Source organism: Phaenicophaeus curvirostris, chromosome 19 (assembly GCF_032191515.1).
Source record: "Phaenicophaeus curvirostris isolate KB17595 chromosome 19, BPBGC_Pcur_1.0, whole genome shotgun sequence".
Classification (NCBI taxonomy): domain Eukaryota; kingdom Metazoa; phylum Chordata; class Aves; order Cuculiformes; family Cuculidae; genus Phaenicophaeus; species Phaenicophaeus curvirostris.
Genome location: NC_091410.1, coordinates 9,252,093 through 9,267,804, shown reverse-complemented (window position 1 = coordinate 9,267,804; position 15,712 = coordinate 9,252,093). Strand labels below are relative to the sequence as shown.

Sequence of the window (15,712 nt, the reverse complement as noted above, 5' to 3'; positions counted from 1 at the left end):
AGAGGAGGGTGCTGGCAGCCTTGCCTCCCCGCTGCAGTAATTGGATTCAGCTTCCCCTGGCCATGCACAAAGGGCCCATTGAGGGCGGTGGGGAAGCTGTTTTGCGCCAGCTCCAGCTCCTGCTGCTCTTCACAGCTCCTCAAAAGCCACTCGAACCCCGCTGCGGCAAGAGGGAGCGAAGCCGGCATCCGCTTTGCGAAGGGAAAAGAAAGAGCCGATGCAGGCAGCAATGGGGGGTCCTCCAGGGCCAGACCCCCTCCTGCTCAAGGACAGCAATGGGGACCCCGGGGACCCTCCCCTGGGCTTCAGCCTCATCTTTACAGATGCCACCCAGCATCGATGCTGGGGGTGATGCTCCTGTGGCCTCCCCAGGGGCTGCCTGCCTGGGAAGCTGCCCGCGGCCCCAATCCTGCGGGGCTACAGCTGCCTGTTTCTCCAGGAGGAGACAAAGATGCCATTTTGCGGCGTTGGCAGAGTCACGGCCGTTGCCACCAGCAACCGGGCAGCAGGACAGTCCCCAACACCACTGCCCTCCCATCCTCTGTCCCCAGCAGGGTCCCCTCGGGGGACCCTGCAGTGCCACATCCCCAGAACACAACGCGCACATTGGCTTTGTGCTGCAAAACCATGGGGGATGCCACTGCCTAACACCCAGGATGGGGAAGGGGAGCAGGACCAGCCTCACTTTTCTCAAAGGCGCACGGAGACCTTTGTGTTGGTGGGCAGAGAGCGATGCTGATGCCTTGGAAGGGCTCCCAGTACCATCCATCCTGCCCCTGCATTCCCCTCCCTAAGGCTCCCGTCCCTGCATGCAGCCCCAGGGAGTCACCTGAGAGTCGGAGACCTCGGAGGGCTTCTCAGTCAGACTGCTGCTCTCAGCGGGGATCAGGTCATTGTACTTGGTCACATCCTCATCTGAGTAGTGGAGGCTGCCAGGGCTGGGCCGTGGTGGTGACCTTGGGAAGAAGCAAGTGCTCAGCATGGCTTCCCCCTCGAGGATGCGCCCAGCTGACTCCAGGGTGGGCACAGGGATCACCCCTAAATCATGCCAAGCCCACCCCAAGGATTCTGCCCCTAGGAGCTCTCAGGGATCATAGAATCATAGGATCACCAGGTTGGAAGAGACCCATCGGATTATCAAGTCCAATCATTCCTATCAAATACTAAACCAAGTCCCTCAGCACCTCATCCACCCATCCCTTAAACCCCTCCAAGGAAGGTGACTCAACCCCCTCCCTGGGCAGCCTGTTCCAGTGCCCAATGACCCTTTCGGCGAAAAATAACCTCCCTGGACCTGCTGGTCACACAGTTCCTGATCCAAGCCAAGATGCCCTTGGCCTTCTTGGCCACCTGGGCCACTGCTGGCTCACGATCAGTCACTGTCAACCAACCCCCCAGGTCCTTCTCTTCCAGGATCCCCAGCTTTTCAGGCTGTTCAGCATCCCAGCAAATCGGGGCCAGTGCAGCTCATGGCAGGGGTGACATCAGGCAGAATAGGGTTACCTCCCAAGGTATCAGCCGTTCCCATCCCATGGAGAGTGTACGATGGAGGGACAAGTATGATATACGGAAAACTCCCTCCTGCCCGGGGAGGGGCTGTGGCAGGGGTGCCTACCGGGTATAGATGCCGTTCTTCCGGCAGAAGGAGTTCTTGATGGAGAGGCGCCGGTTGTTGAGCTCCAGGGCGGGGAAGCTGCCCTCATCCAGGCTCACCATCTCGCCGTGGCTCAGAGCAGTCGCCTTGGAGCCGTTCCCTGCAGGATGGGATGTTCAGCCCTTCCCAGACCCTCCCTGGGCAGCCTGGACCCTGCACAGGGGGGACTGGGGAATAGCTTGGGGACAGATGTGCTGGCTTCGGTGTTGAAGACACCAAGGCTTGGGGACACTCATGAAGAGCTAGTCCCAGGGCAGCAGCCGTGCATCAGCCCCATGCCCAGAGCCGCCGGCTGCGCTGAGCTTGCTCGCCTTGACTCACCCCCTGACCTGCCCCATCACCACCAGCTCCCAGCTCTGCGGCTCTGTTTGCTTAATGAGGAGGTCTGGATTTTCCCCACAATTTGAGCCCTTGATACAGCTAAGAAAACAGAACTGTGTTTGACTAATCCCAGCGACCTCTGCTGAGCCCCCAGGCTGCCCTGCCTGCACAGCTGACAGCAGCACAAGTCGCTTATTTAATCTTTAGCTTCTAGAGCTCTCCAGGAAACCCACAGCATCTTTATCAAATGTTGCAGCGTTTCTGGAGGAGCTCTGCCCTGAGGCAGGTGGGAAGGCAGGCTCCCACCATCCAGTTCAGACCCCAAGGGCAGGCAGAGAAGCCCCAGAGAAGCTCCTACAGGGTCAGGGCTCAGCACTCCCTCCAGCTGGTATCCTGGGAGGGTCCCGTCACCACCTACCAGGTCCGAGGTTCTCACCTGAGTCTGACTTCTTAGCATACTTCTTGCTCTGCCCACGGATGATGAGCACAAAGACGAGCAGGAGGATGAAGATGAGCCCCACCAGGGCGATGACCACCAGGAACCACCACTCCTCGTAGAATGGGTTGGTTTTCTGGGCTGGGGCACAGCAGAGAGGATCAGAGGGGGATGGGCACAGGGGGACAAAACCAGTATGGATAGGGAGACCTCACTGCAAGGCATGGGATCACCTTGTGGAACCTTGAGAGACCTGGATTCATGTGAGGAAGTGGGTTAAAGGGGGATAGCAAGAGGCTTTCTAAAGGGAGTGCTGGCAGATGCAGCTGGCAGCAGGATTTGGGGCTCTTCAGGAGCCATATAGAGTCAAGGAGATGGGTTTCAGTGATGGCCATGAGAACAGAGCAACATTAGGACTCTCTCTCCAGCACAGGGGTGACAGCATCCCCCCAGGGACAACCGCATGCTGCCCCTGCTGGCTACCTGACACAGAGGGGGAAGGCGTGCTGGGGGTCCCATAGCCATAGTCGTTCACGGCAATGACACGGAAATCATAGCTGACGCCCTGCTTGAGGATGTCCATGCTGAAGGTGTAAGAAGTCACTTCCTTAGGGATGTCTTTGATGAGGATGTCCCAGAGCCCCTCGTCTGGAAGAGAGAAAGGGCTTGGGAACAGGGGACTGGCTCTGTGGGGCTCCTCAGGGCGAGAGGCTGATCTCCATCCATCCCAGAGCATGTGCCCTCTGCCCAGCCCTCCCAGCACCGTCAGGCACTGAGCTCACTCACTGCAGCATCATTACAAAGCCATAAAGATGCAGGCGGCTGATCGATCGCCTGCCCTGCTCATGGCCGAGGGCAAGGCAGCTCCTGGGGACCTGCTGCCACCGCAGCCTCAGAGCACTTCCCACAGCCCTACAGGCTCACGAGTGAGGGGTTTCCCTCCCAGGTGCTGCCCTCCCATCGATTGGGTCTTCTGTGCTGAAGAGGCAGGGAGAAATCATTAACTCAGGGCTGTAGGAGAGATGGTGGCTGTGCCTGCTGGCTCCCTGCCATGGGGATTGGGAGCCTTGGCTGCCAGCCCTACCCACCAGGGATACCCTTGGTACCCCTCGAATCCCCTCGCCTGGCTGGGGGAGTGTCAGGACCTCTGTGCCCATGAAAGTAGCAGCATCGATGCTGCTGCTCCGTGGCTCACCAGCCCCTTTCCAGCAGCCCCAGTCAGCAACCACTCAGCAGCCCAGTCCTCATGGACAAGCACGTGGCCAACACCGCAGACACCCAGGTCCTAATCCCCAACTCAGCCTTTTGGGTGTCCTGGGAGAGGTCAGCACTCCCTGCCTCAGTTTCCCTTTTTTTCTGAAACCAAGGCATTGCTGGTACTGAGGTGGGGATGAAAAGCAGAGCGGAGCTGTGGTACCTGAAGGACGGGCTTCGATGACGTATCTGGTGATAGGCCCTTGGCCAGGATCCCCGCTTGACCAGTGGATGGTGATAGCCGAGCCGTAGCGAGAGATGAAGGGCTCCCCGGGGGGACCAGGGGCACCTGGGGATCCAGAACAGAGCTGGAGGCAAAACTGACACGGTACTACAAGCTGGCAAGTGGCTGTGCCAGCCTCGGTGGCACTGGTAGAGCTGTCCCCACCGCATCTCCTCCCTCATCCCAGCACAGCATCCCACACATCCCCCTTTACCTTCGCCGGGCCCCGTGGTGATGTTTGCTTCAACGTCAGGCCCATAGGCAAAAGTCTTGGCCCTGATTCGGAACCGGTAGGTCACACCCTCAGCCAGGTCCTTCACCTTCAACCACAGCTGGCTGTTCCCCTTCACGTCCACCGTCACGATCTTACTGATGCCTGCAGGGATGGAGACTGAGCCAGGTCCTCCCTGGAGCCCTCCCAGCTCCCCTCAGTGCCCGCACCATGCTCTCACCATCTACAGGCATGCAGGGCTCGTAGACCAGCCTGTAGCCCTCCAGGATTCCGTTGGGGAGCGGTGGTGGCTCCCAGGACACGTTCACCGATGTGGTGGTCAGCTCGCTGAACCGGATGGAGCCGGGCGCACTGGGGGCTGCAAGGAGTGGGGTGGCTGGGACCAGCTCAGCACTCCCAGGGGACACCTACAGCACTTGTCATCACCATCTCACACCACCCTGGTGCCACCTCCTTGTCCACCCATCCCCACTGCAGCAAACATCCTGTCAGGACACCATGTGCAGCTGAGGGAATGAATGTCCTCCTTGCTTCTCCTGCCAAGACCTTCATTTTTCCCAAGTCTCAGCCAAGACCTTCACCTCTGTGTCCTCCCCAACCCACAAAACTTTCTGAGTGAGCCCAGGGTCGGTCTCTGCAACAGCAGGAGCAGGACCCAGCACAGAGCTGAGATGCTGGGGCATCAGACAGACTTCACTGGAGCTGGACCCATGGAGACCTCTCCCCACAGAGCCCAGGAGCGCGGAGGTCTGGATGTGACCGTGCTGAGCAAAGGGCTGGAGGCAGCCCTGCCAAGAGCCCCACCTGCCTGCTGCGTCCGCCCCTTGACAGGGGGGCTGCGGGGCCCATCTCCTGCAGCGTTGAAGGCAGCGACGCTGACCCAGTACGAGGTGTAACCCGTCAGGTTTTTCAGCTTCACTCCATTTTCAGGCAGGAAAAGCGTCTTCACTCGCGCACTCTCATTCTGGCGCTGGGCCTCCCAGAAGTGGATCTGCAGGAGGAGAAGGGAGCATGGAGGGCTGGGTGATGCATGGATCAAGCCCATCTTGCCCCTCCAGGCCCTTTGCTGTGCCCAAACAACCCCACACAGCCCTGACTGGGCACCTAAACCCCTGTCCTGGAAGGGCTGGGGGCTCTGAGCATGCTGGAATCATAGAATCATAGAATCACCAGGTTGGAAAAGACCCACCGGATCATTGAGTCCAACCACTCCTACCAAATACTAAACCATGTCCCTCAGCACCTCGTCCACCCGTCCCTTAAATGTCTCCAGGCTGTGCTGGGCATCAGACATGATCACCGCTCACAGCTGATAGAATCATTCAGGCTAAAGAAGACCTTTAAGATCATCGAGTTCAACCCTTAACCTAGCACTGCCAACTCCACCACCCAACCATATCCCAAAGCGCCGTATCTACACGTCTTTTAAATCCCTCCAGAGATGCTGACTCGACCTCTTCCCCCAGCAGCCCTTGTCAGTGCCTGACAACCCTTTCAGTGAAGGGATTTTTCCTAATTTGCAATCTAAACCTCCTCTGGCACAACTTGAGGACATATCCTCTCATCCTGTCACTTGTTATTGGGAGAAAAGACCAACTCCCGTCTCGCTACAACCACCTTTCAGGGAGCTGCAGAGAGCGATGAGGTCTTGCACGCTGGGATCACCTTCGAGGGAGCCAAGCACGGTGAGATCACCTTGTAGCTGTGTCTAAACCTCAAAGCAGGAGGAACCACCGTGGATGTAGCCGAGGAGGTGCCCAAGGCGTGGGGCTGAGCATCCCTGCAGCATCCCGGCTGCATCCCAGGGACAACAGTGCCACCTGCTGCCCCGCGGCCGCTCGGCACCGGGAAGGGACACCCGGCACCCCCAGCACCCCAGGAGGGAGATTTAGGTGAGATATTTGGGAGAAATTCTTCAAGACGAGAGTGGGGAGGTTCTGCCTCGAATTGCCCAGAGAAGCCGTGGCTGCCCCATCCCTGGAGGTGTTCAAGGCCAGGTTGGATGGGGCTTGGAGCAACCTGATGCAGTGGGAGGTGTCCCTGCCCATGGCAGGGGGTAGAACGGGATGGGCTTTGAGGTCCTTTCCAAGCCATTCTATGATTCTATGATCTCGCAGGGCTGCTCAGCATCCCCCGAGGACACACAGCATCTCCCCAGGGCACGCTGTGCTTCCCTAAGGAATCCAGCACCTTCCCAGGGCACCCAGTGGCCCTGAAGCCCATCCCAGTGCCAGCTCCCAGGTGCCAGAGCCCGGTACCTTGTAGCCCTGGATGTCTCCATTCTGGCTCTCAACAGGCGGTGGTTCCCAGGTGATGTCCAGCTGAGTGGCCGTGGCCGCCTGCACTGCCACGTTCTGCGGTGCGCCGGTGGGCACTGTGGTGAAGAAGGGGACAGCGTCACTTCCCAGATCATAGAATCACCAGGTTGGAAGAGACCCATTGGATCATCAAGTCCAACCATTCCCATCAGATACTAACCCATGTCCCTCAGCACCTCGTCCACTCGTCCCTTAAACCCCTCCAGGGAAGGTGACTCAACCCCCTCCCTGGGCAGCCTCTGCCAGTGCCCAATGACCCTTTCTGTGAAAAATTTTTCCTAATGTCCAGCCTGACCCTCCACTGGTGGAGCTTGAGGCCATTCCCTTTCATCCTGTCCGTTGGGAGAAGAGCCCAGCTCCCTCCTCTCCACAACCTCCTCTCAGGTAGTTGTAGGGAGCAATGACGTCTCCCCTCATCCTCTTCTTCTTCACATGAGACCAAGGAGGTAGAAGCCCCCCTTGATGCAGGGGATGCGCCGCCTTGTCTTGACACGCAGAGGGGTTTCGGGGCATACGAGCCCCGAGCCGTGGGCAGCCCCTCGCTAGGTAGGGCTGTGCCGGAGGACTCACCTGCTTCACCCACGAAGACCTCCTGGGGGGGACTGGGGGGACCCTCGCCCACGGCATTGTACACGCTCATGCGGATCTCGTAGCGCCGGTGCTTGCTCAGGTCTGCGGGGGTAAAGGGGAAGAAGGGGTGAGCAGGGACCTCCTTGTGGCTTGGGTGTCCCACCACCCCTGGGGGACTCAGCAGAGCAGCAGGGAGGCAGAGAGGGGCAGGGGGAGTGGCGACTTACTGTCCAGCTCATACTGGGTTAGGGAGACCTCGCTGAGGTTATGCACGGCGTAGACAGCTGGGTGGCACAGGGCAGGAGAGCAGGCAGTTGTTAGTCCCACACACAGCATGGAGAAGTTCCCACCTCTGAGTGCCCACCCCAGAAAGGCTGCCCATCCTGGGCTGGGGCAGGTCCCCCCCTGGCAGGGGACACCAGGGCCCTGTCACCCCTGGGTGCCAACGGGGCTGTCGTAGTGCTGAGGAGCCTTTCCATCCTCCAGCCCCATCCTCTAAGTGGCAAGAGCTGGATTCTGAGCATTGGGATCACCATGGGGGTCCGACCATGGCTGAGAAGAGCGCATGGGCAAGGTCTGGGGCTCTGCCCTTGTCACTTGTGTTCCTTTCTCCAGAGTGGATGTGACCCCATTCCCTCTGGGGTCATAGAATCACCAGGTTGGAAGAGACCCACTGGATCATCGAGTCCAACCATTCCCATCAAATACTAAACCATGTCCCTCAGCACCTCGTCCACCACCCGTCCCTTAAACCCCTCCAGGAAAGGTGACTCAATCCCCTACCTGGGCAGCCTCTGCCAGTGCCCAATGACCCTTTCTGTGAAACATTTTTTCCTAATGTTCAGCCACCGACCTGGTGGCACAAGGGGGCTGGTGACAGCTCCGTGGGGCACAACTTGACCCTGACAGCTCCAGGCTTGCACCCAGGAGAGGCCGTGGAGCACAGGACACTGCCCTGCCCTGTCCTCCAGCCACCAACCCAGGGACCACCACCCCCAGCCACAGGTCCTCGAGCTCGGCAGGGTGACAAACACTCACGGGTGAGCTCAGCCCACGTGGCGCTGGGGTTGCCGATGCTGCGCAGGGTGAAGCCGCGCAGGCTGTCGTACACCAGCTCGCGGTAGCGGAGGCGAAAACCCAGGAGGATCCCGTTGATCTTGTCCTCGGCCGGGGGCTGCGTGGGGAGGACAGGGAGAGGCTGCTCTGACCCGGGGCTCCCAGGCACCCCTAGACAGCTGTCCCCATCGTGGCTCGGTGCCACCTCCCAAAGGGGTGGGTGGCTAGTCCCACAGCACCCCAGAAGGCGGAGGGGACGGTACCTGCCAGCGGATGAGCACTGACGTGGTGGTGTGCGGGGTGACGGAGAGGATGGTGGGAGCTTCCTCAGGGGCTGCAGGGGAGAAGCAGGCAGTGAGGCTCCGGAGATGTCCTGGGCACAGGGCGATGCCCAGGGGGCACCCCCTTTTCTTGCCCCAGGAGCCACAGCCTGCGCTGACCCGCCTGCAGGGTGGTGAGTGACTCCGACTCCTCGCTGTACTCGCTGTCCCCGATGTCGTTTGTTGCCTTCACGCGGAACTTGTAGGAGGTGAAGGGCTTCAGCCTGGATGGAAGCAGAGCGGGTTGGTGATGGGGAGGTTGATGGATGACCCTGTGAGCCACCTTCCCTCCCACAGAGCACACTGTCTGCTGCTTCCCAACCCTGGTGCAAGCACTTGTTGGATGGGGAAACTGAGGCACAGGATAACTGCCCTTGTCGGATGGGGAAACTGAGGCACGGGGTAACTACCCAAAGCAGAACCCATCATCTCCGCAGCTCCCCATCGCACCACAGCGCCGTTGAGGGCCAGCCCGTGCCTCACCTGTCCACAACGAAGGCGGTAGCGTTGTGGCTGATGGAAGCTGAGTGCAGCACCCACTCGCCGTCCGGCAGCTCGCGGGTCTGCACCGTGTAGTAGCGGACGGGGGAGAGCCCATCGCTGCCCGGCTCCCAGGAGAGCAGCACGCTGCGGGCTCGCACCTCCTCCTGCTGGGCCAGCGGCTTCCCGGGGGGCTGTGGGCGGTCTGGGAGAGGCGAGGGGCTGGGAGCACCACACCATAGGCACACACAGCCCCCCGCCGCGAGCAGGACCCCCGCTCTGGTTACCTCTCTTCTCTGTGGTCACCACGAGGGCTTCGGCCGCTTCGCCCCAGCCCTTGCGGGTCTGTGCCGCGATGCGGAAGAGGTAGGTGGCCTCTGGCTGGAGGCCGGTGGCCGTGTACTGCCTGGCGCTGGGCTCCAGCACCTCCACAGTGGCCGCGTTGGCCGCGCTGGTGTTGAGGCAGTGGGTGACCTGGTAGGCTGTGGGGAAAGGAACGGCACGGTGGGGCTGGCAAAGGGGACACCCTCCTGGTCCCCCTGTGCACATCTCCCTCCTCCATCCTTGCCCACTCCCAGGGCGAGCAACAAGGGAGTTTTGGCTCCCTACACAGGGGAGCTCACACGTAGCCTGGGACTCAGCACAGCCTGGTGTTCAATGTCTTTATCAATGACCTGGATGAAGGCATCGAGTGCACCCTTAGCAAGTTTGCAGATGATACTAAGCTGGGTGGAAGCGTGGATCAGCTGGAGGGTAGGGAGGCCCCAAAGGGATCTGAACATGCTGGACCGCTGGGCTGAGACCAATGGGATGAGGTTTAACAAGGCCAAATACCGGGTCCTGCACTTGGGGCACAACAACCCTGAGCAGCTACAGACTAGGAGAAGTCTGGCTGGAAACTGCCTGGAGGAGAGGGACCTGGGAGTGTTGGTTGACAGCAACTGAACACGAGCCAGTAGTGGCCCAGGTGGCCAAGAAGGCCGATGGCATCTTGGTGCTGAGGGACATGGTTTAGTATTTGATAGGAATGGTTGGACTCAATGATCTGATGGGTCTTTTCCAACCTGGCAATTCTATGATTCTATGATTCAGCACAGCCTGGTGAAAGGGGAAACCTCAACCCCAGGGGGCAATGGGCTCCGAGATCCTTGGAGGACCTCAGGAAGCTGGTCTCTGCCTCTACCATGTCTATTCCTGCTCCTACAGGACTTCTGCACCCCTCTGAAGAGCATCCCAGTGTGGCACAACCAAAACACCTCCCCACCTACCCAGGATGATGCCATTGGGTGCTGCGGGCGGCTGCCAGATGAGCCGCACCGAAGTGGTCCTCACTTCAGGGAAGAGGATGCCCACAGGGGGGCCGGGCACTGCGGAGGGGAGAGATGGGGTTCACTGGGGGTGCACAAATACATGCAAAGTGCCAGGCTCTGTGCAAACAAAGCCTGTCTCCATCCATCAGGAATACAAGCCCCAGGTATCCCAGACAGGAGAAAGAGGGATCACCGCAGGAAAGAAGGAGGGGATGGAATGGGAAGACTTCAGGCACCCACGGGACATCACAGCCTATTCAGGTCTCCGTGCCCATCGAGGTGCTGTTACCCACCATCATCCAGTGTCCGCTCAAGGACCGGGGGCCGGCTGGGCACTCCGTCTCCCATCCTGGTGAAGGCCAGCACGCGGATCTCGTACAGCGTGTACTTGCCCAGCCCGCTCAGCTGGGCACTGCGGGAGGCATTGCCCTCCGCCAGCCAGAACTGGGCGCGCGCATCCGAGTCCTTCTGCTTGTATATCACCTGCAAAAGATCCCGTGTGATGTCACCAGGCAGTGCCACAGCCCCTGGGACATCCCAGCATGGAGCAGCGCAGCATCACAGACGGACACAGCTCTTGGAGATGGCACAAACAGGGACCTGGGAAAGCCATAATTCCCAGGGTTGCAAGTGAGGCTGGCAGGGCTGCAGGTAGGCAGCCTTCCTAAAAGGAGGTTGTGCAGAGGAGGGTGCTGGGCTCTTCTCCCAAGTGACAGGGGACAGGACGAGAGGGAATGGTCTTAAGCTCCGCCAGGGGAGGTTTAGGCTGAACATTAGGAAAAAATCTTTCACAGAAAGGGTCATGGGGCACTGGCAGAGGCTGCCCAGGGAGGGGGTTGAGTCACCTTCCCTGGAGGGGTTTGAGGGACGGGTGGACGAAGCGCTGAGGGACATGGGTTAGTGTTTGATGGGAATGGTTGGACTCGATGATATGGTGGGTCTCTTCCAACCTGGGGATTCTATGATTCTAGGCAGAGCCACAGTGCCAGGGCTGTGGTTGGAGCTCACCTTGTAGCCCAGGATGAGGCCGTTGCAGTCTGCCTCGGGAATGTCACTCCACTGGACCAGCATGCTGCTGGAGGTGGTGGCCACCGCCGACACATTGCTGGGGCCGGAGGAGGGCACTGGAGGAGAGGGGGATGAGAGTAGGGGATGAGAGTGGGGTCAGTGGCTGGATCAGGATGGGGTGGGTGCCCTGTGCCACAGGGTGGGCAGCAGTACCTGACTCCCGGGTGCGTCCCACCACCGAATGGCTCCAGGGCCCCAAGCCGATGGCGTTGAAGGCTTGGACTTGTACCCGGTACTCCGTCCACTCTTCCAGGTCCTCGATGGTGTACTCCCGCTCCACACGGTCGTGGACAATGTGCACTGCTGGCTGCCCTCGCCCATCTGAGCGTTCGTACCGGATCTTGTAGCCCACCGAGTCGGGGTTCCCGTTGTACTCCTGCTCCAGGAGGGGCTGGCCCCAGCCGGCAGAGATGGGCACTGTCACTCCCAAGCTCCCATAGCCACCCCAGCTCCATCCTCCCTTCGCTCCCCACACTCCCAAGCTCCAGAGCCCCATGCTCACGGGCAAAAAAACCCTCCAGAGCTGCGGTTCCTCCCTCACCATCCAGCGCAGCCACAAGCTGGTCTCACTGGCTGTCCGCAGGGTGACATTAGCAGGTGCCACATCTGGGGGTGCCTGCAGGGTCTGGATCCTCCGGGAGGGCAGGCTGGGAGGGCTGGTGCCCACGATATTCACCTGCCGCATGCGGAAACTAAAAGGGGAGAGGGGAGGGGGTCATGGTGGGAGACAATAGGGCTCCAGTCCCCCAGGATGCATCGTCTCAGCCACTCGCCTGTAGTAGGTGTAGGGCTTTAGGTTGGGCACCTCCATGGAGCGAGCATCGGGCTCGTTGGCCAGCTGGTGGATGAGCCCCCACTCTTCGGCCTCACCGTTGTGGCCCATCTGTGGGACGGGAGTGGAGTGAGCTGCCACCCCTGGCACCTCCTCACGCCCTCCCCAAAGCCACCCTGTACCTGTGCCTCCACCTGCCAGCGGGAGATGGAGGTTTTGCCATCATAGCCCGGGCGAAACTGGAGGGTGACAGAGCGGGGTCCAATGTTGGAGATGCCCAGGTTGGTGGGGGCACCAGGGAGCTCTGCGGGGAGAAGGTAGGGCAGGTGACACCAACTCTTCACCCCCAGCAGCGCTTGCAGCCCCCAGCATCCCTGCAGCACCACGCTCACCTGGTGGCACCCCTGAGGAGATGGTGGAGGAGGAGACCTGCCCTTGGCCCTTGGAGGTCATGGCAGCCACTTCGATGGTGTAGGTGGTGAGGGCGGTGAGGCCGGTGACGCGGTACTCCAGGGTGACGTTGGGGAGGTAGTGGGTCACCCGGGTGTTGGTGCGGTTGTACTCCTCCCAGGAGATCCGGTAGCCTGAAACGTGCCCCGTGCTGTCAGCCCCCACCCTTGTCCACCACGAGGGTGAGTGGAGTTGGGGGAGATTCTGTGGTGCAGGAAGGAGACTGGAGGGAGATGCTGGAGAATGGGAAGAGGGTCAAAGAGGGAGCTGGGTACCCATCTGTGCTCCCTCACCTGTCAGGATGCCGTTCTTCTCCAGCGGCTCTTGCCAGCTGACCTTCAGGGACGTGTCCAGGATGTCGCTGAAGCTGAGATGTCCCACAGGGCCAGGTACTGCCCAAAGACATCCAAGACTCAGCAGACAGCCAAGCACCCAAGGGTGGGAGCCTTCGGAACCCACAGAACCCGCTCAAAGTGGAGGAAGGTCCCCCTGAACGGGGCTTTCTGTGGTCAGCATCACCCCCATTCCACATCCCCACCAGTAGCCCCAGTGGAACCCAACCTCCCCATCTCAGGGCTGCTCCCACCCTCCCCGCGATCCACAGTTGGAGAGGATCCATCCCGCGGGAAGGCAGAGGGCTCCCCGTACCGTCCTCGTGGGTGCGCACCAGCTGGGGGGGGCTGCGCGGGCCGTCCCCCGGCGTGGTGAAGCACAGCACCGAGGTGAAGTATTCAGCGAATTTCCGCAGCCCCGTCACGTAGCCCACGTGGACGCTGTCCTGGAAGTTGGGACGCACCGTCACCACCGTTGCCTCCTCCTCGTGCTCCGGCTCCCACGCAATGAGCTGCAGGGAAAAAAGGCGCTGGGACAACGATGCTGGGTACCAGCATCCCTGCTGTACCCATCCTGCATCCCATCAGTCCCACAAACACCACCCTCCGGGCACCACCGGTCTCCCCTTATTTATTCAGAGTTGATTAAATATCAATTAACGGTGCAGGGAACACTCGATGCCTTTAACAACGTGTGTTTACCCCTACAAGCCAATACAGAGCACACACTTTGTGATTAACTCCCATTGATAACGGCGTGTAATCGCTCACTCGCCTGTGTTTAGGAGGGATGTTTGGGCATTTAATTGGTATTGTGCAAGATAGCCTATAGCAACTTAATTAAATACTAATTAGGCCCTAAAAATACTAATCAAAAATACTAAGTGGCATTTAATAAGAGTGTTAAATATCCTACTTGCTCTGGTTATCTCATTCAGCGGCAATTAAATTCCTGAACTTCTTTTGAGTGGATTAAGAAACAAGTTTAATGTTTTAATTCGATGTAATTAATGTAAATTTGAATTAATTGCAATTTGGAATTAATTACAGAGCATGGGAGACTCCGAGCCCATGCAAGTGTTAAATCTCAGTAAATATTATTTTAACAGTCAGGCTGGAATCAATTAAAATCTGGGGTTTCTGCGCGGAGGAGCCGAAATGGTTTGTGAAACTCAGCTGAGGAGTTTCCTCAGTTTGGGGAGACCCGCAGGAATCACCCCTCACCTTGTACCCCTGGTTGATGCCGTTGATGAACTGGGGGCTGGGGGGGTTCCAGGTGAAGCGAATGGTGGTGGAGTTGGTGGCCTCAGTCTGCACGTTTCCTGGGGGCACCGTGGGGACTGCCGGGATGAAGGGATGGATTGCAGTGACCCCAGCTCCAGGAGGTCCCCTCCATCGGCTGGTGCCAGCCCTCTGGGAGCAGGGGCACCCGCAGCAGAGAGAACCACAGACGCCCAGATTGGTGCTGCGAGATAGCCTTGGCTTGGCCAGCTCTTCTCTGGCTCTGCAGCCCCTGCTCATCCCTTCTGTACCTCCCAGTCCCCCTGGTACCCCGACATCCACCCTGCCACCCATCCCCATCACCCTCATCACACAGCATGTTGCCACTGGGGTGAACACAGAGCCCCTGCCCGTCCCTGCTTACCTCCCTGCAGTGTCCACTCAGTCACCTTCATGCTGTACACCCCGAGGCCGGCACTGTTGTACGCTGCCACCTCGATCTCGTAGTTGGTCCAGATGATGAGGTCCTCCAGGAGCAGGTTGTTGACATCAGCGTTGGTGATGTTCTTGAACTGGTAGCCCACGGGCAGCCCGGCCAAGCAGTACCTGAAGACCAGGGGCTGTCAGAGCTGCCGGTGTCCCCACCGGTTCCCCGGGATGCTGGAGACAGAGCACGAGAGCTTCCGTGCCCGCACCTACCGTATGATGTAGCCCTTGAGGACACCGTTCTGGTGGCTCTCGGGGGGAGGCTGCCACTGGATCATGATGGACTGGTTGGTGCGACCACTGGCGATGACGTTCTGAGGGGGTGCAGAAGGGGGTTCCTCGGGCAGGGACACCCTGCAGAGGACGAGGCAGGGGTGAGAACCCAGGGCCACCAGTCCCACCCTGAGATAGCCAGACATAGCTCACCTCTCTGTGTCCTTGCTGAACTGCCCCCTGCCCACGTCGTTCACAGCACAGAGGCGGAACTGGTAGGAGCGAGCAGGAACCAAGCCTCGGACTGCCACCGACGTCAACTCAGGGTCCACGCTGGCTAGCAGCACGGTCCAGGGTGCATCTGCAGGGAGAGAGGGGGACAGTGGGGTGGTGGAGGACCTGACCTGAAGGACACCAGAGTCACCTGCCTGGCTAAGGAGTCCTCAAGCTCCTTGCAACATCCCCTGCCCACTTTGATGCCAGAGACCAGGCTTTTCCTGGGGCCAGCGCAGAGGAGGTGAGAGGAACCCCTTACTGTTCTCGGACACCTCCACGATGTAATGAAGCAGGGGGCTGTTGCCATCAAAGGGCTTGGTCCAGGTGAGGTTGATGGCTCGCTTCTCCGAGGGATTGAGGGTGGCCACGGGGCTCTCGGGGGCATGGGGGAGCTGCCTGGACAGGGGGGTCAGGGAAGGGGTAGTTAGGGAGGGGGCACAGGAACAGCTCGGGATGCCGGCAGGGGTGAGGGGGGTCTCACCGGACGCGGAGGTGGGCGCTGCGCGAGTCGTTGCCTCCAGCCGAGACCACCTTGCAGGTGTAGGTACCGATGTCACCCGACCACGTCTGGGAGATGTGGAGGGTGCCCATCTCATCCAGGCGCACCCGCGGGCCGCTCTCCGGGCTCAGCAGTGCCCCGTCCTTCTCCCAGACGTACCTATACCAGGGGGGGACCCAGGAGTGCTGGCACCCCACAGCCCCCCAACCAGGAGATGGGAC

General features: G+C 59.9%; 2 protein-coding genes across 5 annotated transcripts in view; one reads left to right on the top strand and one right to left on the bottom strand.

Annotated features, from left to right (window-relative positions):
• The window catches only part of RPL38 (ribosomal protein L38), a 472,498-nt gene that overhangs the window by 358,594 nt on the left and 98,192 nt on the right, over positions 1 to 15,712 (top strand). The window lies entirely within an intron of this gene.
• Positions 1 to 15,712, bottom strand: part of SDK2 (sidekick cell adhesion molecule 2) — a 52,177-nt gene that overhangs the window by 1,596 nt on the left and 34,869 nt on the right. The window contains exons 13-44 of the mRNA XM_069872244.1: positions 15,474 to 15,650; positions 15,252 to 15,388; positions 14,930 to 15,077; positions 14,717 to 14,857; positions 14,442 to 14,623; positions 14,021 to 14,136; positions 13,113 to 13,308; positions 12,758 to 12,856; positions 12,407 to 12,598; positions 12,197 to 12,318; positions 12,016 to 12,125; positions 11,784 to 11,934; positions 11,396 to 11,633; positions 11,183 to 11,298; positions 10,468 to 10,657; positions 10,133 to 10,231; positions 9,152 to 9,346; positions 8,868 to 9,069; positions 8,505 to 8,608; positions 8,328 to 8,398; positions 8,047 to 8,182; positions 7,236 to 7,292; positions 7,009 to 7,110; positions 6,379 to 6,494; positions 4,925 to 5,111; positions 4,341 to 4,478; positions 4,103 to 4,264; positions 3,829 to 3,954; positions 2,895 to 3,059; positions 2,412 to 2,552; positions 1,616 to 1,754; positions 830 to 956 (exon numbers count right to left, since the gene is read on the bottom strand). Of these exons, the coding sequence (XP_069728345.1) occupies positions 830 to 956; positions 1,616 to 1,754; positions 2,412 to 2,552; positions 2,895 to 3,059; positions 3,829 to 3,954; positions 4,103 to 4,264; positions 4,341 to 4,478; positions 4,925 to 5,111; positions 6,379 to 6,494; positions 7,009 to 7,110; positions 7,236 to 7,292; positions 8,047 to 8,182; positions 8,328 to 8,398; positions 8,505 to 8,608; positions 8,868 to 9,069; positions 9,152 to 9,346; positions 10,133 to 10,231; positions 10,468 to 10,657; positions 11,183 to 11,298; positions 11,396 to 11,633; positions 11,784 to 11,934; positions 12,016 to 12,125; positions 12,197 to 12,318; positions 12,407 to 12,598; positions 12,758 to 12,856; positions 13,113 to 13,308; positions 14,021 to 14,136; positions 14,442 to 14,623; positions 14,717 to 14,857; positions 14,930 to 15,077; positions 15,252 to 15,388; positions 15,474 to 15,650 (4,582 nt within the window). The remainder of the gene's footprint in view (positions 1 to 829; positions 957 to 1,615; positions 1,755 to 2,411; positions 2,553 to 2,894; positions 3,060 to 3,828; positions 3,955 to 4,102; positions 4,265 to 4,340; positions 4,479 to 4,924; positions 5,112 to 6,378; positions 6,495 to 7,008; positions 7,111 to 7,235; positions 7,293 to 8,046; positions 8,183 to 8,327; positions 8,399 to 8,504; positions 8,609 to 8,867; positions 9,070 to 9,151; positions 9,347 to 10,132; positions 10,232 to 10,467; positions 10,658 to 11,182; positions 11,299 to 11,395; positions 11,634 to 11,783; positions 11,935 to 12,015; positions 12,126 to 12,196; positions 12,319 to 12,406; positions 12,599 to 12,757; positions 12,857 to 13,112; positions 13,309 to 14,020; positions 14,137 to 14,441; positions 14,624 to 14,716; positions 14,858 to 14,929; positions 15,078 to 15,251; positions 15,389 to 15,473; positions 15,651 to 15,712) is intronic.